The sequence below is a fragment of the Astatotilapia calliptera genome, chromosome 22 (genome assembly GCF_964374335.1).
Source record: "Astatotilapia calliptera chromosome 22, fAstCal68.1, whole genome shotgun sequence".
In the NCBI taxonomy this organism is placed as follows: Eukaryota; Metazoa; Chordata; class Actinopteri; order Cichliformes; family Cichlidae; genus Astatotilapia; species Astatotilapia calliptera.
Genome location: NC_137442.1, coordinates 24,017,006 through 24,042,195, shown reverse-complemented (window position 1 = coordinate 24,042,195; position 25,190 = coordinate 24,017,006). Strand labels below are relative to the sequence as shown.

Sequence of the window (25,190 nt, the reverse complement as noted above, 5' to 3'; positions counted from 1 at the left end):
GCCTCCAGCATCCCCTGCCTCGGCGGCTGCTGGAGCAAGCAGTCGGTACGGTGACAGTCTGTCCTGGTGCTACACCACCATGCGCCCCGGGCCCAGCATGCGGATCCGGTACACCACTTCTGTTAGCTGCTCCACGACCTACGCCGGCCCTTGCCAGTGACTGCAGAGCTTGGGGGACACTCCTCTATTGCGAACCAGGCAGTACACCCAGACCTTGTAACCAGGCACGAAAGCTCCCCCTCGGGACCGGCCTGGGCCTGGCGGGTGTAGTCATGAACCACCTGCAACCGCTCCCTCAGCCTCCTGTAGTAGTCCATCTCTGGCCCACCATCAATCTCTGGCTCGGGGGGGGAACGCGAACACCAAATCCAAGGGCATCCCGCTGGTGGCAGCTGGTGAGAATGGCGAGCTGAGTGGCCAGCGTGCGGTTGAAGTGCACAACCAAGCCATCGCTTTGCAGGTAGAGCGGTGTGGTTCTCATCCTCTCCACCCCCAGCCGCCGACAGATCTCCCCGAAGACTTTCGATTCGAAGTTACGCCCCTGGTCACTGTGGAGTTCAGCCAGGACCCCAAAATGGGTGAACATCTCCTCAACCAGTTTCTCTGCCGTCATGGTTGCACTCTGGTCCGGCACCGCATAGGCCTCTGGCCACTTTGTGAAATAGTCCATGGCCCTTGAGTTGGGCTCTTCTGTGCCATGCAGGTGTCACAGCAGTGCACATGAAGTTCCACATCCCATCGACAACTAGGCCAGTAGAACCGTCCCCTGAGACGGTGAAGAGTTTTGGCATTCCCATAGTGGCCGGCCCCCAACAGCTGCACAATATCTCTGCCCTGACTGGGGCCCCGCTATCTCCGGTATAGGAGGCCATCATGGGTCTCCAGATTGTTGTACTAGGAGTAGTAGGCCTTCACTTCAAGCCCCTGTCCCGACACCCCTGTCCAGGCTGGGCGTTGCACCGCCTCCAGCCAGGCCCCCACCTGAACCAACGTCGCGTAAGCCTCCTGCTCCCGGTTCAGCTGTTGCGTGGTCTATGGGACCAATCCCCCTCCGCTGGCTGTGGCCTGAGCAGTAGTCACGCCCAGTGCCTCCTGGGTCCGCTCCTCCTGCCGCTGACAGTAGTGGCACTTGACAGCCTGCAGGGCCGTCTGGAGAGGACATGAGCGTTGCCATGCTGTCGACCTGCCCGATGCTGGGTCTCAAAGTCTTAGCCCTGAAGGACCTCCAGCCAGCGGGCCACCTGATCTTCTGGGTGTTTGAAATTCAGAAGCCAAGTTAGTCAGTGCGCAGGAGGAACCGGCAGCCATGCAAGTATGGCCGGAAGTGCCACACCGCCAGCACTACAGCGAGCAGCTCCTGCCGAGTCACGCAGTAGTTCCTCTCTGCTCACCCCAGAGCACGGCTGAAGTATGCTACCATTCGTTCTCCGGCCTCATCCTGCTGTGAATGGACTGCCCCGACTCCTACATTGCGTCAGGGGTAGGCCAGGACTGGAGCTCTGGTGAGGGCCTCCTTCAGCTGTGCAAAAGCCGCAGCACAGGCATCACCCCAGCCAAACGGCTGACCCTTATCAGTCAGGCAGTGGAGAGGGCTGGCTATCGTTGCGAACCCCTTGATGAACTGGCGGTAGTAGGAGGCTTGGCCCAGGAAGCTCCGCAGTTCTTTGACGTTCGAGGGAGTCGGGCAGTCCCGGACCGCAGCCACCTTTGCGCTGTCGGTGGCAATACCTTGAGCACTGATCACATGGCCCAAGAACGTGGTCTCTCTCGCCAACAGCCGGCACTTCGCAGGGTTGAGCCGCAGCCCAGCTTGTCGATGGCACTGAAGACCTCGCTCAGGTGGGACAGTGCACTGTCGAAGTCGCCACCGTGCACCAACAGGTCATCCAGGTACACAACACAGCGGCCACGAGGGATGTTCACGAGCACCCTCTCCATCAGCCTCTTGAACGTCACTGGCGCATTGCAAAGCCCGAATGGCATGACCCTGAATTGCCACAGCCCCTACAATACGGGGTTTTTGTTTTGTTTTTGTTTTTTGTTCTTTTTTTGGGGGGGAGGGGTGTTGTTGGTTTTTTTTACTGTGTGATATTCTAGCATTATATACATTTCCTAGCAGTGTTGGGTGTAACCAGTAGTGGTTTTTGATACGGGCGACACAGGCGGTTGCCCGGGGCGGCATCATGGTGGGGGGCGGCATCATGGGCATCGGCAAAAAATAAATAAATTGATCGTACTCATGCTGCCCCGACATCAGCCGGCGCATATTGGGAATGGCATAGGCACCGATCGGTTTTCTATCGCCCATTTGCTGGGAGTAAGGGCGCCCTCCGTTTGCGAGGTGCGCCTGCTGCTTGCAGCACAGGGAGGAGAGGGCGGGGCGGCGGGGGATTCTCTGGCTGGCTGGAGCAGCGTCTAATAACCAAATCGCAAAATAAAACAAAATAAAAACAAACCAACAAACACGAAAACACCAGACATTATGATACAGACTTATAATTTGCACCAATGTTTTTTCGAAATTCTATACATGAAAAGTGAGTGCGAGAGCCCTCGGTGCGGCTGCTCGCTGCTGAAGTCAAAGTAAACTTTATTGTCATCTCTACTACATACAGTCCAGTATATAGAGAGACGAGACGACGAAGCTCCAGTTAGAGCAGTGCAAGTAAACAAACAATGAATCTAAGAAGAGTAAGAAAATAAATATACACTTTAGGACTAGGGGTAAAGGGATCAATAACGATTTAAAATTTATAATTTACAGTTTGATGATTTAAAGTTTCACAACCTGTCGAAAGGGGAGGGGCCCGGTGGCTTCCAAATAGAGCACATTTCATTCGTAATGTTGTAAATCCAAGCCCATTATCTATTCATGATTTGAATCATGGATTGTGCGAAATCCCAGAAATAAACCTTAGACAAAGTGAATCTGTGAATTAAGGTGTAGGTCTATTAGGTTATGTTGTGTTGATCCTCGGGTTGGGGGATGGGTGTTCATACTGGAGTGCAAAATTAAAACCAATGGAAGATGGACAAGAAAAGTTCAAAGCCATCAGATGCCGAGTTTAGAAAAAATAGAAAGGAAGAGGAGGAGAAACGAGCAAATGATACAGGTAAGCAGATGTGTCATTGGATAATGGCAGATCATGTATCCTGAAACAATCAGAATCAGAAGACTCTATTAACCCCTAAGGAAATAATGTGGATTACAGTTTCTCCAAGAAGAAATGGTAAAAATACTAACAGTAACAGACTAAACTCCAAACAATACATTATGTTACAGATTTTAATATTAATTAGTCAGTGTCAATTGTTGATTTGTCCTGTTCTCATTGTATGACGAATTATGATGGCTGTTTGGTAGCCTTCATATGTGTGTGTGTGTGTTTTATGTTAATGTACAAACCTTAATATGTTTTATGTATGTGTGTGTGTGTGGGGAGGGGGGGGCAGAGGGAGTGTTCGCCCAGGGTGCCAAACAGGCTAGGACCACCACTGGGTGTCACATATTATAAAGTGATCACATTACATTTTTCAATAATGCATTAGTGTACATCAAAATTCAGTAATTATATTACAGTACCAATTATGTTGTACAAAAGTGCTTCAGTTATCTGCACGCGGGTGGCTAAAAAACAAAAAAAAGTCCATTAAAAACAATCAAACAAACTTTTTTTTCTTCCATGACAATCAGCTGTTTGCTGGGAGTTCATTTGCTGGGAGAAGAAAAATGTTGAAGCAGTCTACAACTTTTCCTGGATTGAAACTAGCCACATTTTACTTGTAACAGAACTTTGGCTCTTAGGAAGCATCTACACAGATAGAATGCTAAGACAAAGCTAGCAAGAAGCCCCAGTGATGATAATGCTGAGTGAATGCTGAACCCTAGCCCAGCAGCCAGACCCTGACGTTAGACAGCTAACAAAAGCTGTGACGTGGTTGCACATGTTGAACATGTGGTTGTATTTCAAATATGGCGGATAACTCTGGCACAATATGGGTCTCATATAGAAACGCTTATAGATACAACTTGCTAATAAAGCTATGTAGCATTGGCTAGCACTCCAGCCACCCATCTGATTATGGTATCAAATAAAGTGCCTATAACTAAAAGGGCCAACTCAAGGCTTAGAAATGGTAGTCTGCGAATTGTATGTGTAAAGACAAGTTACAAAGCAAGCAATTGAAACTGAGAAAAAAAACATAAATGGGAAAATGTAGAACGTGTTAGTAAAGACTAAAGCAATGCTTTTTAAAGTGTGGGACATGCAGGTAAGGGTGTGTCAGAAAAGTCAGAGAATAAGAGATTAAAAACATTTAAAATGGCTAAAAGAAATACAAACACAGTTTTTAAAAAAGGGTAAGTTACAGGGATAGCTAAGTAGCTCAAGTTAGCTAGGAGTAAGATAAAACATAAAAAATAAAAGACAAACAGTTTAAAGGAAAGAATAAACTATTTAAATGCATAGCTAAACTGATAAACTGAAAATATAAACATAAGCTAGCTACAAGTAAAGAAAATGCAGTTAAAATATTTCTAAAATGTAAAACTAAATCATGTAGCTTTTTCTTCTCAAATACGACATGAAATGTTATAGGGGTGAAAAAAATCCTCTATAAATAAATAACGAGATAACTAAATTTTGCTTTGGTGTAAATTTTGTTCATAGTACACCTAAAATATGACAGGAGGTGTTAATATAGAGACACTACTTATTTAAATTAATTGTGTGTAAGCACTTGATGGCAAATACATTGAAATAATAATAGGCACTTTTTGATGATACCTTCTAAGAGTGAAAATACACAATGCACATATTCAGAGACACAAGCTGTTATCAAGGTAAAGGACAGGATGTTGAAAGCATGAGAAAGGTGTGGAGGGCATGAAAAAGAGAGGTCACATGGGGTGAGCAGATGGGAGGAAAGGTGGGATAAGAGAGAAAAGAGTGTAAAGACAGGGAGAAGAAAGAGTCTGATGGCTCCATAAAAATAGCCCTTCTTTTTATTCTCATTCTTCGGCTCATGTTCCCAAAATGGCACTGCTGAACCATAAAATGCTGTAGCGCTTCACCCTTCACCCTGCCTTGTGTCTTACACAGATCAGGTTGTGACAGTTTGACACCGATAGTCACCCTCACTGTTTGCTGTGGAGTTCCGCTTATAAAGGCCTACTGCCGTCAGCCTTTATCCCACATGCTCACTGGAGGTGCACAAAAGGAGGCAGAGAGAAAATGGCATTTGAAATTCGGAGAAAATAGAGGCACAAAGAGACCGTTGATGAAAAGCATTGCAGAATTTAAAAGGGATTGAAAAAGGTTGCACTATTTCATTTCAAAGACATTTTTTGTTCTCAGCCTTTGGTGCAAGTAAAAAGAGCTTCACTTGATGACAGAGAGCAGAATTGATTTTTAAGGTTTCCTTTTCATGAATAATACTACTACTGCAAATAATGCTTCTGCAAATTTAATCTATAAAAACACAGTCAACTGGATATTTGCCACCTGTCTTAGTTTTTTTTCCATCATCAAGTAAAAGGAGCTACTTTTGTTTTTGTTTTTTAATTGATCTCTGTGAGTGATTCATCTATACTCAGTTATGAAAATCCATTAAAGGCTTTTACATTTAATAATGTAAAGAATAGCATTTTGGCATGAAGGAACTAGTGCGTTTTACATGTATAGTGTTTGGAACAAGGAAAACATGGCATGGCATTAGAGTTAACAACCAAAGTGTCCAAAATGTAAACACAGCTTTTCCTATCTATTCCAGCTTCTTTGCTGACATTTTTAAATATATATACATGAAAAAAGCTGAACAGCTTTGACTCATAGGGGAATCTAAGTATTTTCATAGCAATTACATATGTTTCTGCACACACAGTCAGGTGTTGTATAGCAGAATTTTAAAGACAATCAATCTCTATTAACCTTATCTCTATCTGTGAGGGAATAATGTAGTATTACAGGTTACCTCTATAGTATTTATGAACAGCAATTAAACCATATCTTTGTCTGCTCTTCTGCGAAAACAGAAAACTGAAAATAATAACTCTGTTTTGTCAATGTTGGAGGACTGCTGTTCAACCAGTTTAATCTGATATTTTGCAAGATGTTGTCTGTACTAGACCCTTTTCTTTACATCCTTCCATTTCACCCATGAATAGCACCAGTGCAACACTATGAGGGAATTGCACCATCAAGGCTTACACTTAGCCTTAAGGACTGATCTGTTACACCTGCTGCACCATGTTGTTTCTGTAGAGCTTGTAAGACAGACAGACAGACAGACAGACAGACAGACAGACAGACAGACAGATAGATAGATAGATAGATAGATAGATAGATAGATAGATAGATAGATAGATAGATAGATAGATAGATAGATAGATAGATATGAATGTTGCTACTAGTTTATAACATTCTTGCAAGCTCTACAGAAACAGAGCTGCAGAAAGGTATGGAAAAGAAAGGATGCTTAAGAAGTACAGCAGACAACAACATCAGGTCAGCTCCCCTCACACTCAACGTCTTCATTGCACCAGTTGTGCTTGGGACTTTGTACACAATTTTGGGCAGGCATGATGATATCGCCCCCTTGTCGTAGCATTTGTGTTGTACCTAATAAATTTCCAGTTGTCATAGCAGATGCTTCTTCCAAATGTTGGAACACTGAGCTACTACTTGTTTTACCATAAGTCGCTGTAAGTTGGGCATCAAAGGTCCCACATCCTCTTCAATATGTCCCACATCCTCTTCATTTAACCCCTTCCGCTGGAGTTATTCCTTGCCCACTTGTGCCTTTTTGTTCTAGGAGCCCACTTCATCAGTGTCTCCTGGTTCCTCAACACCTACCACAGACTTACTGAAGAGATGCCACCAGACTTGCTAACGGAAATCAGAAAAAAACAAGCAAACAAATAAAGCAAATGGGTCTGAGGTAAGCTATGGTGAAAAGAAGCTACTGACTTTCAAGCACCTATAGTGACAGTTCATGTTCTGAGGCCAACAGGTCATGGGTGGTTTTGATTAGCTCAAATAACAAAAATGATGATGCTGTCACAACAGACAATGCTTTAGTATCTTTACCCAACTTTTTATTAAGCAGACTGAAGTGACATGCGTAAGAAAAACCAAATCAGCACATCAGATAAGTGCAGAGAAAGCTTTGGAATAATCTATTAAGCATCCAACCCCTTTCTGTTCTTCTTCTCCTGTTCTTGTTTTTTTCTTATTTACCTCATGACTTTCTTCCTGTGTCTTCATCTCCTCCCCTCTGTCTTTTCTGTGAAGAAGTGGGTGGAGGTGTTCCATATTACTGAGCGCTACAGTATGTGTGAGTTTTGCTGTGCTCCATGCACCTCCGTGCACCACGGGGTGCTTGTTTACTCGCTTAATATGTCAAGACACGAGGAAAAAAAATGTAGACGTCTTTCCTACTGACAGATAACATCAAGGGAGTATCTGAGCCAAAGCAGCCCTGCTGTATGTCGATGTCCTCGTGAACGTAAGCTTCAATCATGGAAAATCAACAAGTATACCATCATTCAATTGCATGTGTTATAGAAGCCAAGATCTATTTCTGAGTTTCGGGACTCCAGCCAGAAATTAAAAGGCCCAAAAGGCTCTATTCTTTCCCTTTCTCCTTTTCCCGCTCATTTACGTCTCCGCTGTTCTTCTGCCTCTCGTCTGGTTCAACTTGGCAGTGGTGCCATGTAAGTTGAAAGAGTTTTGTTAAATATTAATTACAGCTTTCATCGACTCAGTCAAATCTTTACTCATTTCACCACAACAAGGCACATTTCTGCCTCAGTAAAAAGCAAGGAGGGGGAAAAGGAGACAGCGTGAGGCATATGTGTCCTTTGAGCAGCTATTAGACTGTCTGTTTGAAGCTAACTGAGAAATGGGCTCCTCTGGCAACGGCTGTTCACCCACCTATCAAATGTATGATGCATAACAAGCAGACACATACAGGCACAGCTGTGTACAAAAGCTTCACTCGGGGTGAATAAAGACACAAACCCCTGTAAATCAGCTTCTAACTGACAGCAATTACAAATTGTGAACATAAATGACCACAGCCAGAGGACTGTGTTTTTTTTTTTTTCAACAGAGTCATAATTTAGAGAACAATCATCACACAGTGGTTTGAAGGTGGAAGGTACATGCAGATACTCTCATGCACACGCTGCGCTCTGAGGGAAAATAAACCGATTAAAAAGATATGCACTCAATATTTGTTCTCAGACATTAAAAACAATAAAAACTGCAAGGTGTTTATGCTGTGAATAAATTGCTTTTTTTTTAAATCAAAGTGATGCATCAGTAAATACTTAGATGAATGTCACTAGTGTCCTTTTGCTAGCAGTAAGCTGCCAGTTTGACAGTACAAGAAAAAGTCAGTAGGTGCTGTGATCACACACTGTGTATTTTTCACCTTTTTTCACAACCTAGTGAGAAGTTGTTAAATCTATACATATAGCATGTTATAGGTGGATTTTAAGCACCATAAGCTGTGATCACAACCACTTCATATATAGCAGGAACCATTATGAATCTTTATGGAAAGACCATTCAGTGATAGGCATGCTGTGTTTCTCATTTATGTATGTGGGTTTTTTTTCTAAAGCACAGTGTAGTGCAATGCAGCACAATACCATAAGTATTTTGACTTTCAGGTCTAAGGTTTTACATATCAGGACATAATAAAAATAATCTGGTCCTTAACAGGTCTTACAATGAATTTACTATGACCTCAGATGAACTATAAAATATTACATCATATATACATGTTACACTATTATTATTAAACAAAAAACTAAACAGAAACGGTCTATGCAAAATTTACAACCCCTACAGCTTTCGCAGGAATTAACAGAGTAAGTAGCAGCCAGGTTAATCTAATCAAAGGCACGTGATTAATTGAGTAACTGTGAGCACCTCTACAAAAGCAGCAGAATTGGTAGTTTGCTGATCTGGAGCATTGGGATGTGTGGTACCACATAACTAAGGAGGAAAAACAACAGCAGTGACCATAGAAAAATTATTTTTGCTGCACATCAGTCTAAGAAGAGCTGGAAGTCCATCATCCCATATGGAAAAGATATATATAAATTTTATAAAGTTTGTATCTGTCTTGTGTGAAACTTGTATGAAAAGCATACAAGAGTGAAAACAGATATAAGATCCCTTGAAAAATTATATAAACGAAACTTGTATGTTTTGGATACATATTAAAACAATATATGAAAGTAATGAAAAAGTGGCCACTTTCATGAGTAAATCAAAGTTTTTACTATTTCTTTACCATATGGGATCCTACAGATAGAAACAAGTCGAAGACATCCAAGTCAGTTGCCAGCCTTCCCAGGAGTAGATTTCCAAGCAAATTCACCTCAAGCTCTGAAAGTGTCAAAGAGCCACATCTCAGACTCTGGACAAGAATGCGTTTTTTTGGAAGGATTCCCAGAAGGAAGGGTAGTTGCTCTTAAAACACACACACACACACACACACACACACACACACACACACACACACACACACACACACACACACACACACACACACACACACACGCACAAGGTAGCATAGCTTGGGTTTGGAAAGACCAAATGAGGTCAGATGAGACCAAAACAGAGATATTTGGTCAAACCACAGGACCACATTTGGAAAAACCAATGCAGCATATCAGCAAAAACACACCTTGTAGTCACTGAGTCAACCATAAACTCATTTGTATACTAAAATATTCTAAAGTCAGATGTGACCATCTGATAGACAGCTAAAGTTTGGGCAAAATTGGGTAATGCAACTGTTACACCACTCCATAATCCTCATGTAATCACTCAGTCCAAAAATTAAAATCAATAGGGAGACGTGGATGTCTACCAAAGAGTAAATAAAAGGATGAGTATCCTGTCGAGTCACTAGTTGTGCAATTATAGGCATGCACAACTTTGTTTACAGCAGCATTGACAGCAAGTTGCGATTAAACCTTTCCATTGGGTTCCCCTGTGGATGGTAGGGTGTAGTCTTTGAATTGGCTATTCCTGTGTACTTCTGCAGCTGTTTGAATAAATGGTTTTCAAATTCTCTGCCTTGATCATGATGTAATTTATCAGGAAAACCAAATTTCAAGGAAAAGTCATTAAAAATTTTATCTGCTGTTGTTTTGCCAGATTTGTTGCGTTTAGGGTAGACTTGAGCAAACTTGGTGAAGTTGACCTGTAATACTAAAATATCCTCATACCTTCCCCTGCTTTTTTCGAGATGGACATAGTCTATTGAAACCATTTCAAAGGGTGCAGTAGCCGGCACATGACACATGGGGGCCCTACACTGAACTGTGTTTTGTTTCTGAATATTACATTTGCACACCTGTGTGATGAAAAACTCAATATCTTTGTACATATTCGGCCAATAAAACCTACTCCTTGCCAAATTCATCACACGGTCCACCCCCAAGTGACCCATTTTCCACTCATGTAGAAGCTGTTTTACTTTAGGATTTTTGGTCGCTGATGTTTTGTCAAAGCTTGCACCTGTACTTTTTAGGTTGAGAACATAAGCTATGGCAGAGTCCTGCTTTTGAGCTTGTAATAGCTCCTGTGTTGTGATTCTCACATCTGGCTGAGTTTCTGTAAGTATTTTATTTACTTCTGGATTGCATGTTATAGCTGATATCCAATCCAGTTGTTTTTCTTCCTGTGTTTCAATGGCATTCATTACTGCGCTTAACACTTCAGGCGAACACAGCTCAGTACATTCTAACATGTATGAGTCCATACTAGAAGGTGTTCTGGACAAAAAGTCTGCATCGTTACTGTTTCCGAGTCGGTATTTCAGTGTTATGTTAAAATCAGCCAACTCGGAAACCCATCTGTGTCCTGTCACATTTAGTTTAGCTGTGCCTAAAATGTAGTTTAAAGGGTTGTTGTCACTATATACTGTCACTGAGGGAGCATAGGACAAGTAGTCTCTAAAGCACCGTGCCAAAAACTCAAGTTTCCCTGAGTGCCACCTGTAGTTCTTCTCAGCCTGTGTTAATGTTCTTGATCCATATCCAGTTACTCTTAATTTACTGTCCTGCCTCTGGTACAAAACTGCACCAAGGCCTTCTTCTGATGCATCAATGTGCAGAATGACGGGATCCTCAAACTTAGGATAAGCCATCATGGGTGAATTAGTCAAAACATCCACCAAATAGTCTAGTGCTTTTTGGTGGCTGTCACTCCATATGATTTTTTGGGCCGGTGCAGCATGCCCCGCCTTGGCTGACCGCGCTGGTGTTTGGGTGTGGTCAACTGAGAGTAAATCATATAGGCACTTCACATGTCTTGAAAAATCTTGTACATAGCTTCGGAAATATCCTAAAAATCCTAAAAGCTTTCTCAGCTCTTTAATGTTTGTTGGTGGGTTGTCCTTCAAAGCTCGTATTGCTTGTACCTCTTTTTCATCCATTTTGTAACCGTTTGCTGAAATGATTTTGCCCACATTGCGGACCTCATTTTTAAACAAGTCACATTTATCAGGTCTTAGTTTTACTCCCCAAGCCTGCTGACATTTGAGAACTGATCTCAAAACTTCAAATGTACTCAAATGTGCTCAAATGTTTGACTGTACACTAAAACATCATCTAAATATGGAGTGCATATTTTGTCCCTCAAGCCTTCCAAACTTTCCTCCATGCTCCGCTGGAAAGCTGCAGGTGCATTGGTGAGTCCAAATGGGATCCTATTCCATTCATACAGCCCCCAGGATGTTGGAAAGGCTGTATATTTTTTCGAGTCTTCGCTGATTTCACCTTGATAGTACGCTTTGCCTTGGTCAAGCACACTAAACCACATATTGCCGCCAAGTCCATCAAGGATTTCCTGTATTCGTGGAATAGGGTGTCTGTCTGGAATGGTCTTTTTATTGAGACCCCTATAATCAACACACAGTCTCAGGCCTCCATCCCGCCTCCTCACACACACTATTGGAGAGGCATATTGTGAGGTTGATTTGCAAATAAAATCCTTTTGTAACAAGTCCTGAATGTGATTTTTTACTTCATCATAGACAGCACGTGGGACCGCATTATAGGATTTGGCTACAGGAATCTGATCAGTGAGTTTGATATCCATTTTTAGATTTTTTTATGTAACCAACTTCCTCTTTGTGTTTAGCAAATGCGCCTGACTCCTCTCTTAACATTTCCATGACAGCTGCCTGTTGTTCTGTGTTAAGGTGGCCCAAATTAACAGGTGGTTCCCAAGGTTCTTCTGGTAAGCTAGGTGAGTTCTGATTGTCTTTTTCTACAACCGAACCTATCTGAGCTTCTTTGAGATTCACAGGATAACTGTGTTACCCTCTCTATGTTACCTAGAAGGGTTTTAGGTGGCAAAACAATGTCATGTTTGGTAACATTAGTAACATAGATATTGACTTTGCGGGCATTGCCTGATACATACAGCAACTGGCAGTTAGATTTCAGACCCTCAGCTAAAGACAGGTTTTCATCCGACTCAAAAAGCATTTCACTTTTTACCTTTAAGTCTGTTTTGATGGAACAACTAACGCTGTGCATTTCTCCACTCGGTACAACAATAGCTTTGCGTCCTGATCTGACAGGATAAGTAACTATCTTACTACTGGTGGTATGTATAAGGTTCAACAGTGCTTCTGCTTTGTTTGGTCCTACTCTTAATGAATTTCTGAGTAAAGACAAGCTTTCACTGGACTGAGTAGTGTCTTTTTCTATCAGTTCCTCAATAGCATTAAACCCTACTATTGGTTTCTGCACCACATCGTGACTTACTAGGATTGGAACCCGAACTTCATTCTGAGCTGCAGCTTTTCCTCTCGGATCACAAAGGCTAAGGCTAACTTCTACCCAACCCTGGAAAGGGACTTCAGATCCATTTACGGCTCTTAAGTCTAAAAGGTCATCCTTACTTAGTAAATCACTGATGGGGTGAACTTCTAAGTGAGGTAAATTGTCTGATTTCCAGCATGCGCTCAATATTGAAACTTGGACTCCCGTGTCCCACGGTGCCTGTGTTTTGCAGTTTTTTCTACACCATACTAGACACTTTTTGCCCACAAGCTGTGCTTCTTTTCTTTTTTTTTTTTGGTACTCAGATTGAACACGTTTGGGGGTTGGTTCCTAATTTTAGGATTTCCTGAGTCAGTTGGTGATGCATGGGATAAGCTTTGGGCCTTGGGAATGTTATCACATTGGGGACATTGGTGCTGAGGCTGTGGCTTGTCCCGCAGTCACAGCCCCGCCCAGTTTCCCTGCTTCTGAGCTCCCCTTACTTTACATCCTTTTGCCCAGTGAGAGTCACTGCCACATTTGAAACAATGGTCACAGTCCCTGTTTTCTTGTTGACATGCACAGCTTCGCCTTTTTGGTCTGTGAGCTGCCTTTCTGTACACCCTGGCTTGCCTATCACCGTCACCACTTCTATCCCGTTGGACAGTTTGTACTAGTGAAGCTACCTGTCCTTTAAGGTCCCTGATTGCTGAGTTACTTTCCTCAATTTTTGCAAATAAGGGTTTGAGGGGTTTAGCTGGTTTTGTATCAGGCTGGCTTGTGCAGGGATCACTAAGCGCCACATTCTGCTCAACTACATTTAGTCCTGTTCTAAAAGACCAGTGGACTTTTACCTTTAACGCTCTTTCGCTTTCATTGTACTGGGCTGTTTGCATTTTCATTAATAAGAGTTCATCGCTACAGTTTTCATCCTGTAAATATACTCTCATTTCTGCTCTGACATTGTTACTTAGAAGACCCGTTCTAATGGATTGAAAACATTGACTTTGAACAAGTTCTTTGTTGTACTTTAGGCTAGACTGGGCGCGCTCAGATGCAAAAATAATTTTTTGAGGCAAATCCAGCACTCTAATCAGGAACTCAAGTGGGTGTAGCCTTGGTTAATTGCTGATACATCTATTTCTGCATGATGGGCTTTTAGAACTTGTCTCAGGCTGGTTAATACGAGATCCTCTTTCCCTTCCAAATAGCTCCTTAATTTTAACTCAGGACTGATGGGACGTATGACAGCCTCCACGATCTCAGCTTCAGAGTAGCCCGTTTTTAAGTCGCTTTCTATCTGGTGCTCTAACCTACTGAAACTCAGCGTGTCTTTAGTTGTTGAGTCACCCAAATGTCCACTTATCCTGAAGTCTTTTCTGAATCCACCTGATGAAACTGTTGCCAATGCAGTATCTCCCCCTGCACTGTGTTTCGCCGTCCAGCGACGTCCTCATGGCCACCTGATGCTCCAGCGATGTCATCGGGCTTGTCCGCCGCTCCGGAGGTGCCCGCGCCGCTGCGAGTTGCCCCTCGTGCACAGTCTCCGCCGTCATCCCCGCTCTGTCTGTCTGGCCGCCGCTCCCGCACCAACAGCCACTGACCGTGCCTCCACCAGCAAAGCCAGCACATCATTTAGCTCCAGAAGCACCGACATGCCTTTATGCTCTCGTTGGAAAAATTCTTCTCGTTCACAGAACTGGCTAATAAGCTTAACGAGAGCTCTGCGAGATTTGCTTTGTATTTCTTTGTTGTGCTTTTCTGTAATATTACATAGTTCACATACCCTGAGCAGTTCTTCCACAGAAAGTCCACATAACTTCTGCTCCAACTCCAACAAAATATATTCACGGTCCTCAGACATGCTTGAAAGAAAACTAGGATGATGAGGACCATGGCGGTTGGGCTAAGTGCAGTAGATGCTAGTTTTCTACAGACACTGTGCTGGGCAGCTCTATAGCTGCCTGGAGGGAGCAAATGAGGGTTGGCAAGCTTGCTCTCTCTATCTCCACCTCCACTTCTTTACCGCTGCCCCAGGACAACACACACTCTCTACCTGCTTCAACGCTGCCACGGACTTCCTCTCCCTCCCCACGCCAGCCAGGACCTCGTTTTCCTGCCTTTTTCCTGGCCGCTATGTGGTCAGAGGATGAGGTCTCCATTTCTCCACCGGTTCCTGTTCCCTCATCCCGAAGGAAACTGTGCCCTTGCCACCGCCACTCCTCTCCTTAGTCATCTGTTCTGCCACCTGCTCCTGCTGGAGGGTCCGGCCTTTGTCTGTTGTTCCCGCTGGGGGTTCTGGAGAAGCGCTCCAGCCGTCTTCCGTCCACGCTGAAGGGTCCGAGGAGCCCGTCCAGCCTTCTGTCTCCACTGGAGGGTCCGAGGGGCCTGTCCAGCCACCTGTTCCTGCTGGAGGGTCCGACGGGCCCGTCCAGCAGTCTGTTGTTCCCGCTGGCGGTTCTGGAGAACTGCGCCAGCCATCCTCCGTCCAGGCTGAGGGTCCAAGGGGCCCGTCCAGCCTTCTGTCTCCGCTGGAGGGTCCGAGGGACCGGTCCAGCAACCTGCCTCCGCTGGAGGGTCCGAGGGGCCCATCCAGTCTTCGTCGCCTGCAGCGCCACTACCTGCTCCTCCCACACCGTTGCCTGCAGAGCCACCTCCTGCAGTTTCCACACTGCCACCTGCAGTGCCACCACCAATTCTGTCGCCTGCGGTTGGCGTGCTGCCATCTGGTCCTGCCTCACCCCGTCCTGTTTCGTCTCTGCCTAAGGCCTCCGCACGGGCTGGTTCTGCTTCGTCTGCACCAGAGGTCTCAGCGCCACCTCATCCTGTCCGGCCTCCACGTCCTCGTCCTGTCCGGCCTGCACGTCCTCGTCCTGCCTGCACGTCCTCATCCTGTCCGGCCTCCACGTCCTCGTCCTGTCCGGCCACTTTCCAGGGTGTTGGCTGGACATCATCTCCTTCGTCTTTGTTGCCACCATTGATTTTGGAGTGTTGTGCCGTCAGCTTCCGGGCCAGCCCCCTGAACTTTTTTCGGAGCGGTTTTCCTGGCCGCCTGCGCCTTTTGTGAACCTTTTTGTTTGTTTGTTTGGTTGTTTTGACTTGTTTGCTGGGCTCCAGTGTTTTCTGTTTTTGATCTCTGGGTCCTTGTGTTTAGTTTGTCAGAGTTGTGCCTTCTGGTTTCTGTTCTGTTCCATAGTTGCTGAATCCCTGTGTCGAGTCTGCGTCTCTGTGTTATGTTTCCTGTTTTACTTTGAAGGTCCATGTCTTATGTTAATGCATCTGGTTTTGCTTCCTTAGTCTCGACAGCCCTGATTTGTCCCAGCTGTGTTTCCCTCCTGTCTCTTATTCCCTGATTGCTCCCTCTGTGTATATTAGCCCTGTGTTCTCTTTGGTCAGTGTCCCAATGATACTGAGAAATGATATTTCATTTAAACTATAGACTAGCTGCAAGCTAGTCTATACGGGGGAATAAGCGGCATTTCAGTAAAGTTTTGGTCAGTAAGATACAGCAACAAACTATTTTTCATCTCCAAAATCACATTCATGCAGATTTCTTCTTCTCTGAATTTTTCCCTTTATTTAAATAAAACCTGCATATATTTTCACAATATGAAGTCATGTGCTCAAAAGAAATTAATCGGTGCCCTATGCTTTATACAACTCGGCTCCAGTACCTGGTTATTCTCAAACAATTTCACAAGATAGAACTACACTCAACAAAAATATAAACGCAACACCTTTGTTACTGCTCCCATTCCCCATGGGATGGACGTAGAGACCTAAAATTCATTCCAGATACACAATATAACCATCCCACCTCACAGGTGTGCCACATCAGGATGCTGATCTGACATCATGAGTAGTGCACAGGTGTACCTCAGACTGCCCACAACAAAAGGCCACCCTGGAATGTGCAGTTTTTTGCGCTATTGGGGGTCTGGGGACCCAGAACCGGTCAGTATCTGGTGTGACCACCATTTGCCTCATGCAGTGCAACACATCGTCGCATGGAGTCTATCAGATTGTCAATTGTGGCCTGTGGAATGTTGGTCCACTCCACTTCAATGGCTGTGCGAGGTTGTTGGATATTCGTGGGAACTGGTACACGCTGTCGTATACGCCGGTCAAGCACATCCCGAACATGCTCAATGGGTGACATGTCCGGTGAGTATGCTGGCCATGCAAGAACTGGGACATTCTCAGCTGCCATCTGCCCTGAACAATGTGAACCATGATTCATCCGTGAAGCGCACACCTCTCCAACGTGCCAGACGCCATCGAATGTGAGCATTTGCCCACACAAGTCTGTTACGGCGACGAGCTGGAGTCAGGTCAAGACCCCGATGAGGACGACGGGCATGCAGTTGAGCGTCCCTGAGACGGTTTCTGACAGTTTGTGCAGAAATTGTTTGGTTGTGCAAACCAATTGTTCCAGCAGCTGTCTGGGTGGCTGGTCTCAGACGATCTTGGAGGTGAACCTGCTGGATGTGGAGGTCCTGGGCTGGTGTGGTTACACGAGGTCTGCGGTTGTGAGGCCGGTTGGATGTGCTGCCATATTCTCTGAAACGCCTGTGGAGACGGCTTATGGTTGAGAAATGAACATTCAATGCACGGGCGACAGATCTGGTTGACATTCCTGCTGTCAGCATGCCAATTGCACGCTCCCTCATTGCTTGTGGCATCTGTGGCATTTTGCTGTGAGACAAAACTGCACATTCCAGGGTGGCCTTTTGTTGTGGGCAGTCTGAGGTACACCTGTGCACTACTCATGATGTCAGATCAGCATCCTGATGTGGCACACCTGTGAGGTTGGATGGATTATCTCAATATGGCAGATGTGCCCACTACCACACATTTGGACTGATTTGTGACCACTGTTTGGGAGGGATGGTTATATTGTGTATCTGGAATGAATTTTAGGTCTCTACGTCCATCCCATGGGGAATGGGAGCAGTAACAAAGGTGTTGCGTTTATATTTTTGTTGAGTGTATATCGACAGGTGGTCCCAGCATTACAACTACAGAGCAAAAACACTGAAATTCCTCCTTTCATTTCATTATCATATGGGTTTTTCTGTTTTGATGAGAGCACAGGATCCGATCCAGCTTGATCAAAGTGTAGCTGATGCTGCCAGGCTCTTGAATCCAAGCTCAAGTGTCAAAACATCCTTGTTTTTTCACAATCTGTTCCTCCTGCAATAGGATTAATCCTGGGAGGCTATTGATGAAGCATATTTCATCATATGAAAGAACTGCCAGCAATTGTCTGACTAATGAGAATTTGGCTGAAAAATATATACCCCTATATATTATTTTGTTTGCAGAGACATTATAAGATGCTTCAAAATAACTGCCAAAAAACAGGGCCTCAAGGCATTTCAAGATGCCTCAAACTACCTCAGATATTCAGGAACACATGATGGGTGTTCTAAAATTCAGAGGCATGGATATCTGTTTCTATGAAAGTCCATAACACCTTACCTTACCTGAGGCCATTCCTTAGGGGGTGATGTTGAAATTGTTGAGAAGTTACAATAACTCTCTTTAGCTAACTTTAGCACGTAGACCACTCAGCGAGCTTGTGGCAACACACAACTTACAATCATAACAGGAGACTTAGGTGGAGGAAATGAGCACCAGTCCAGTGAAAAACCATGAAACCGTATTGTGTCAGTAATAGATCTTCAATGAGAATGCAGCCATAAAAGTGTATAATTACAGTATATATATGTGTGTTGGTTCAAAGTGAAAAGCCATCTGTTCTACAGCTCCACCATTACCCGTCGCCTTGTAACGGTCATGAGACTTATTATTAAAGATGGCCAGCCTCCTTCTCAATCAGGACAGAAAAGACACAACATGTGGCAGCATGAAATTCTCTGTGACACCACTATCTACCAGAGCCAACAAAGTGAAGGAGGGGGGAAAAAGAGTAAGGTCTTGAATTTGTGAATAAAATATGATGGATAGTAATGGTAAGGAGTGGGAGGCAAGATGAGGAATGATCCCTGATTGTGCTTGTCTTATGAGGAGCATCCATCAGGAGTGACATCCGCACAAATAAAACCCAACCCCCCCATATTCAATTATATAACGCGAGGCAGGTTTTACACACAAATACACACACCAAACCATACACGCAAAATGTGCTCATGCCCAAGACATTCATACAGACACGTGCACGTTATCAGAATCTGATGTGACCTATATTTTGCCTCATTCTTGCAAGAGATTAGTTAATCTCTGAGGAATATTTATTTCACATTGGCAGGACTTTTATATGTAATACAAGCTGACAGTTTCACGAAATAAAAAAAGACTCAATAGAGATCCAACTCACAGTTGAGGCAGGCATGCACACACTCGCGTGTTGGAGGTAAATTCAGCAATGCAGATTAGAGCTGGCTCAAAGGTTTGGGGACAGCAGAGAATTGGATTGTTTGGAGCCTCACCTGTTGGAAAGGAAAACGGGGACAGCTGAATCCTGGAGGATAGTTGGCTTGATGCGGCTGGAATCCAAAATGCTGGAAAAAGGCAGACAATTAAACAAATAATTAGAAGAATACAAACAACAGACTGAAGCATGAAGAGAGAGCAAAAATGTAGGAAGAGGAAGGATCAAAGAACATGCCTTAGGATGTGAAAGAAGGAATCAGTGTTTAACAAGGTGTAAAGCCAAAAAAAAAGTCAATGAGGACTCGATCTGAGGTATTCTTTCACAGATAAACAGCCTCACCATGTTAGGCATGTTTGCCTTGGCAAAGCCAATAAATAAGTAAAGACTTGAGTTCAGAAAACTGTTGGAGTGTAATATTTCAGAGACACAATGAAACTGAGATCAAATTTCTGTAATATTTTCAGGAAAACAATTTGTACGAATTGTTTTGGGGAGGGGGTTTTTTTCAATAAAGAAAGCTAACAAAACACCTACACTGCACTATGTTAGAAATGTGAATAATGCCGAAAAGTACTATAACATTGTGAAAGCAGAACAGGGTACTGCTTTGCTGAACAGTTTCTTACTGTGATTAAAAGCCACCCTTTCTTCAGTGAGTATTTTTCTGAAATACTGTTTAAATGTGTAAATAAGGCATTACCTATTAACAATTGTGCTTATTTGAATAGCAGATTTTTGGATATTGTATACTACACTACACTAAAAAAATTAATGTTTGTTTGCCCTGATAAACTTGCTGCAATAATTGTCAGTAAAACTGTAATTAAAAAGTTTATTTATTCAAATTATTTTTAGTTAAAGAAATTATGCTTGGTAAAAGCTTGTAAAAAGAAATTACCTGAAAAGATTACATGTAATCAGATTACTTAAAGTCAGAATTTTGAGCATAAATATTTTCTTGAATGTCAATGATAATTTTAACGACCAGAAAAGGTCAACTGCAGGTCTTTTCTGCAGTTGATTTCTAGGGAAAGCATTGTTTTGCAGATTATAACCATTAAATACGTACTAATTGGTACAAACATCCAATAGAAAGGTAGAAAAAAATGAATATGAGTAATGTGTATTTTGGATATTTTGATATTTGATATTTGCTAATCTGAAAGGAGGCCAGGAAGTAGAATATTGCAAAATCCAGTGTGTTTTAAACAATAATTCAAATCATACTTTATAAGACATGAACCAAAATAAGCAGTGTATCCAAATGTTGTGCATTTCTTCCTTGGAATTACACCATAATAATGACAGTCCCTTTGAACTCGCAGGGTGGGGCAAACGTTTCAGAGCTGAGGCTAAAGAACAAGGTTCATCAATATTGAATACACATTAGCAGCTGCTTGACAACATAGTCAAGTCGAAGGCTTGTGTTGTGCTTGTGCACTGTGGTGTGCTGCCCTCCTTTTCACTTTATTTCACTCGTGTGTGTGTGTGTGTGTGTGTGTGTGTGTGTGTGTGTGTGTGTGTGTGTGTGTGTGTGTGTGTGTGTGTGTGTGTGTGTGTGTGAGAGAGAGAGGAAAGAGGAGACAGGAGGAGTAAGGGAGTAAGATTACTCAGCTGTACAAGACAACTCATTACATGACTGTAAAGAGCAATAAGTTTCCTGACAAGTGGTTATGTGCCTGAATGCTTTGCTTGGAACACAAACTAAACCTGGGCTGGTTAGTTTGTACTCCATTTGGTAAAATACAAGAATAAACAATATAACCCACTTCTGGGACCTGTTTAAATTTTACGCATAGTTTTGTGTCATTGATAAAAAACATTATGTGATGTTCAGGCATCAGTGATTATTGCTTTTCCATGCCCGTGTTATCGCACAATCATAATTTAAAAAAGAAAAAAAAGTGCCGAGTTCAGTCATTCTTATTAAATAATATTTTTCATTAATCAAGGTTTATTACATATTTTGCTGGACTCTAAATCACATTAATCACATAGTCACTTTTCCACCGCGTAGATGAGCAAATTAGCTAATTAGAGGAGAGATCCAGTTGACAATTGCAGTCAAGAGGTAATTTATCATGACGTAAAGCCGTGCAATAATGATAAAACTAATAATAATACTTTGTCATTTGCATTTTGGCTGGGGATTACAACGCGGGGTGCTCATGCATTGTTCTACCCTCCATTTGATAATGTCAGAATGCGGGTGGGAGGTGGAGGTGGTGATCCAAAAACAGAATGACGAGCAGAGAGTGAGCTCTAAAAACTTTATATGCAGTGCGACCCCTTGGCTTCACTTTTTTTGACTCTAGGCACTGGGACACTTCAGTGTCAGGTTTCAGCATATAAGGGTAGTTGATAGACTTTTGTACTGCTCACTCAATACCAGACAACATGAAACTGTAGCCAAAACATTATCTGCTACATTGTAAGCTGACGCATGAATCGAGCAAACATCTCCAGGATTTGGGACAATGAGATACATTTTAGCTTCAGGGCTCTCAATGATGCACTTTTTTATGGCCGATGGCTATCATCATTTCCCGTCACTTGGAAGTGCCATTTGCAGCCTTTCACTCCTCTTGATTTTCCATCATGTTGTTTGATGTCACAGATTCCTCCATGACTAATGGAGAAAACCCAGTGGCAGACGGTGCAGTCGGCCCTGTACACATTCTCACTGATGCGTCTGAGCGACTGCTAATCATATTCCCATATCCTTCTGTAGTTCTGCAATTTCTGCAACCTCAGAGTAAATCAAGGGTTAGCATGACAGGTGACACGGAGCACGGTTCACACTGTATGGACCCAGAAACATCTGTGTCTCTCGTGACCTACAGCCAATCAGTGGAGCTCTTAAAAGTTATAGGCGTCTTCTGCTCGACGTACAAGAGAAAACTGTTCCAAGCATCCCATATTCTTTGAAAGCTTTACTGGTTACCTTTTGGGTAGATCAGGAGGCCCTAAAGCCTTCTTTAGGTGTGCTGCAATAGGCCTAGGCTACTGTGGACTTCCCGTGATGCAGTGTTTCTTCTACACACACCTCTTTTCACTCCCTGTGTGTTTATGCAACACTCTGCATTTAATCATTAGTTATTATTAGGGCATATGCCATATGCAAGATTCGGGAAATCAGTACAGGTATTACAATACAAAAAGAGAACTTTTTGAAAGCAGATGAAAGCAGTCTTGTAAAGATTTAAGTCTCAATAATTTTGTCTGTTAAATTATGCTAATAAGGCGAGTTTTAGAAAGGATTTTACCACACTAAAAATCTAAAACTAAGGAAAGTGCCTCTATCTTTCATTTTATTTTATTTTATTTTCAAAAACAGTTTCAGTTAGTTTTAGTTAACTAAACTTTTTTACATGTAGTTTTTGTTTTTTGTTAAGTTTTAGTTTACTATAATTACCTTGCAGATAACTTAGGGGCTGTTTTGAGCACATATGTATACAGACTTGCCTTAAAATTTTTGATTAAACCTCAAAATTTGCTATTACGAAAGCACACAGATTCTTAATTTTTTTTCAATCTAGTGCTTACCTTACTGCAGGGTGATTAGGACACTTAAACTTCACTAATCTAACTAATGATCAGAGGTAGTAATCATACCACTCTGATCAATTGGATATGCCGCTAAACACACAAAGCACTAATGTAATTCGTGGATCTTCAGGGTCAAACTTCTAATCATATTCCTTGTCCTTCATTTTGCACTTTGCCTTTCCGTCTTTTTCTGCATTAAGGATATCAAACATACACTCGCACACACCGATACGAACACGCAGACATGAAGACTGAAAATGCCACCAGCCGGAGGATAACAACGGACCAGTGTAGCCTAGCAACAGCTTCAAGACGGGCTTGTTAGGTGGACGAAGACAGAAGAACGCGAGAGCGAAAACTTCAGCCTACGGCTCCGCCACTATTACACCACACAGGCTGAGGGGTGCTGAAGCCATCCCTCCTTCCTCCTCACTGCTCCCCGAATGTGCCGTGTTTCTGAAAATCCTCCATTTTCAAAAGCCAATCCATCAGGCTGCTAAATGGAACAATTTGGCCACTCGTTTCTTTTTGTGTGTCTGCCAAGTGTGGAACATTTTTAACTGTCAGTTTGTGATTCTGTTTGGTTTTTCATTCTTAAATTTGAAGCCATGGCACCCAAATACTAGCTCAGGTATGCCAACTCCCTAGTGCAATGAGAGGAGCTTAACTTAATTGCTCTTTCTTTGAGGTAGTATCTAATGGATCATGAATTCAATTCTTGAGACAGAAAAGGGTTAAATCAATGCTTAACAGTGGCTCGAGTGACCTATTGAAAGGCTGAGAGTTAGAAACACTTCATATTGCAGGCACATATATATATATATATATATATATATATATATATATATATATATATATATATATATATATATTAGGGGTGCAACGATATTCGTATCGATATTGAACCGTTCGATACAGTGCTTTCGGTTCGGTACGCATATGTATCGAACAATACAACATTTGTAATTTATTTTATCAATTTTCCTTCTGACGATGCTGTCTGTGTTGAGCGCTCAGTGAATCTGTGTTCGACTACTCCGCCTAGGCTGCACTGTCGAGCGCAGATCCACTGAGCGCTCAACACAGACAGCATAGTCAGAAGGAAGAGAGCAGGGCAAGCTAGCGAGACAGAAGTTAAGCTCTACTTGCAACAGGCAAATTGAACCTCATTCAGATCTGGCGTTTGGAATTATTTTGGTTTTCATGTGACGTATGACCCTGAAGGTAAGCGAGTCATGGACTAAAGTAAAACAGTATGTTGGATGTGCCATGCAATGCTCAATTACATTGGTGTGAACTAGTGTGTTAGCGCAGTTAGCTCGTTAACGTGTTTGCCGTCTAGCCCCATGCACGGAGCGATCGGCGGTAGCTCGTTAACGGAGATTTGCCGTGTTGTGGCGTTAAGGTCATTTCAACGAGATTAACCTGAAAGCACTAGTGGGAACACAACGAATATGACTGCACATTTACGCCGACATCATCCTAGTGCAAAGACAAAAACAACAAGCATGCTACTAACTTTAGCCGAGTCATTTAGACAGCTGTTAGCACATGATTCTCCTTATGCTGCTGAGAATATAGCCCAGAAGAAGCGGATAGTATAGCTTTTATTTTGGAAAGAGCCATTTCTCTGTAATAAACTCTCTTTTCCAAAGATGAGTGATTCCTCAATCAGATACAGGGCTTGCAATATCGCTAGCCCGACGTCCCGGAGCTAGCGATTTTTTCAGTCGGGCTACCAAAATCTCTTCCCTGCCCGTCGGGCTATTGTAGGAAAAATATATGTCAATGCTTTTGCATTCTTTCAGAAATGTAGCTGGGTAATTATGTCATTGGCATCGGTGAGCCACTGTCAATATGTGACATATTGAAGTTGCGTTTGAATTTGCGCTTGTTTTTTTGCTTTCACTTTGCAATCGTGCGAACTGTGTATAGAGAGCGACAGCACTGATCTGTGAGTGATGATAATTTGTGCACCAATTCCTCTGACATCGTCTTATTAATCGTTAGCTTACTATGCAAACATGACAAGTGAAATCTCCCGCAGCTTAAACATGTGAGAGGTTGATCGTGCAGAGAATCGCTGAGCTTATGTGAGTGAGTGTGTAAAAGCATTTCAGTTCTGCTGAGCCAAATAAGACAGGTCAGGGTGAAGAAGTGACAGCCAAAGAAAAGCTTACCACAAAACGGAGAAGTTATGACAAATCAGACTATAAGGCAAAAAGAAAGTGCAGCTTTATGGTTTCATGGACAAAAGAATTTCTGTGGCTGCAATATGATGAGCTAAATAACCAGGGCTGCACATTAGTGGTCCGCAGGTGCGCATTCGCTGTCAAAATAAAAAACACGCACAAGGGTTAGGGTTAAATTTAAAAACTGTACTTTTGAGTTAAAATATATATTTATAATTTTAATAAATGACAAATTAAAAATGCATGAACATTTTTT

At 43.0% G+C, this 25,190-nt stretch overlaps 1 protein-coding gene across 1 annotated transcript in view; it reads right to left on the bottom strand.

Moving 5' to 3' along the window:
- LOC113014343 (uncharacterized) overlaps positions 1-25,190 on the bottom strand; it is a 49,834-nt gene that overhangs the window by 10,705 nt on the left and 13,939 nt on the right. Inside the window, exon 6 of the mRNA XM_080296345.1 lies at positions 19,249-19,320. Within this exon, the coding sequence (XP_080152471.1) occupies positions 19,249-19,320 (72 nt within the window). The remainder of the gene's footprint in view (positions 1-19,248; positions 19,321-25,190) is intronic.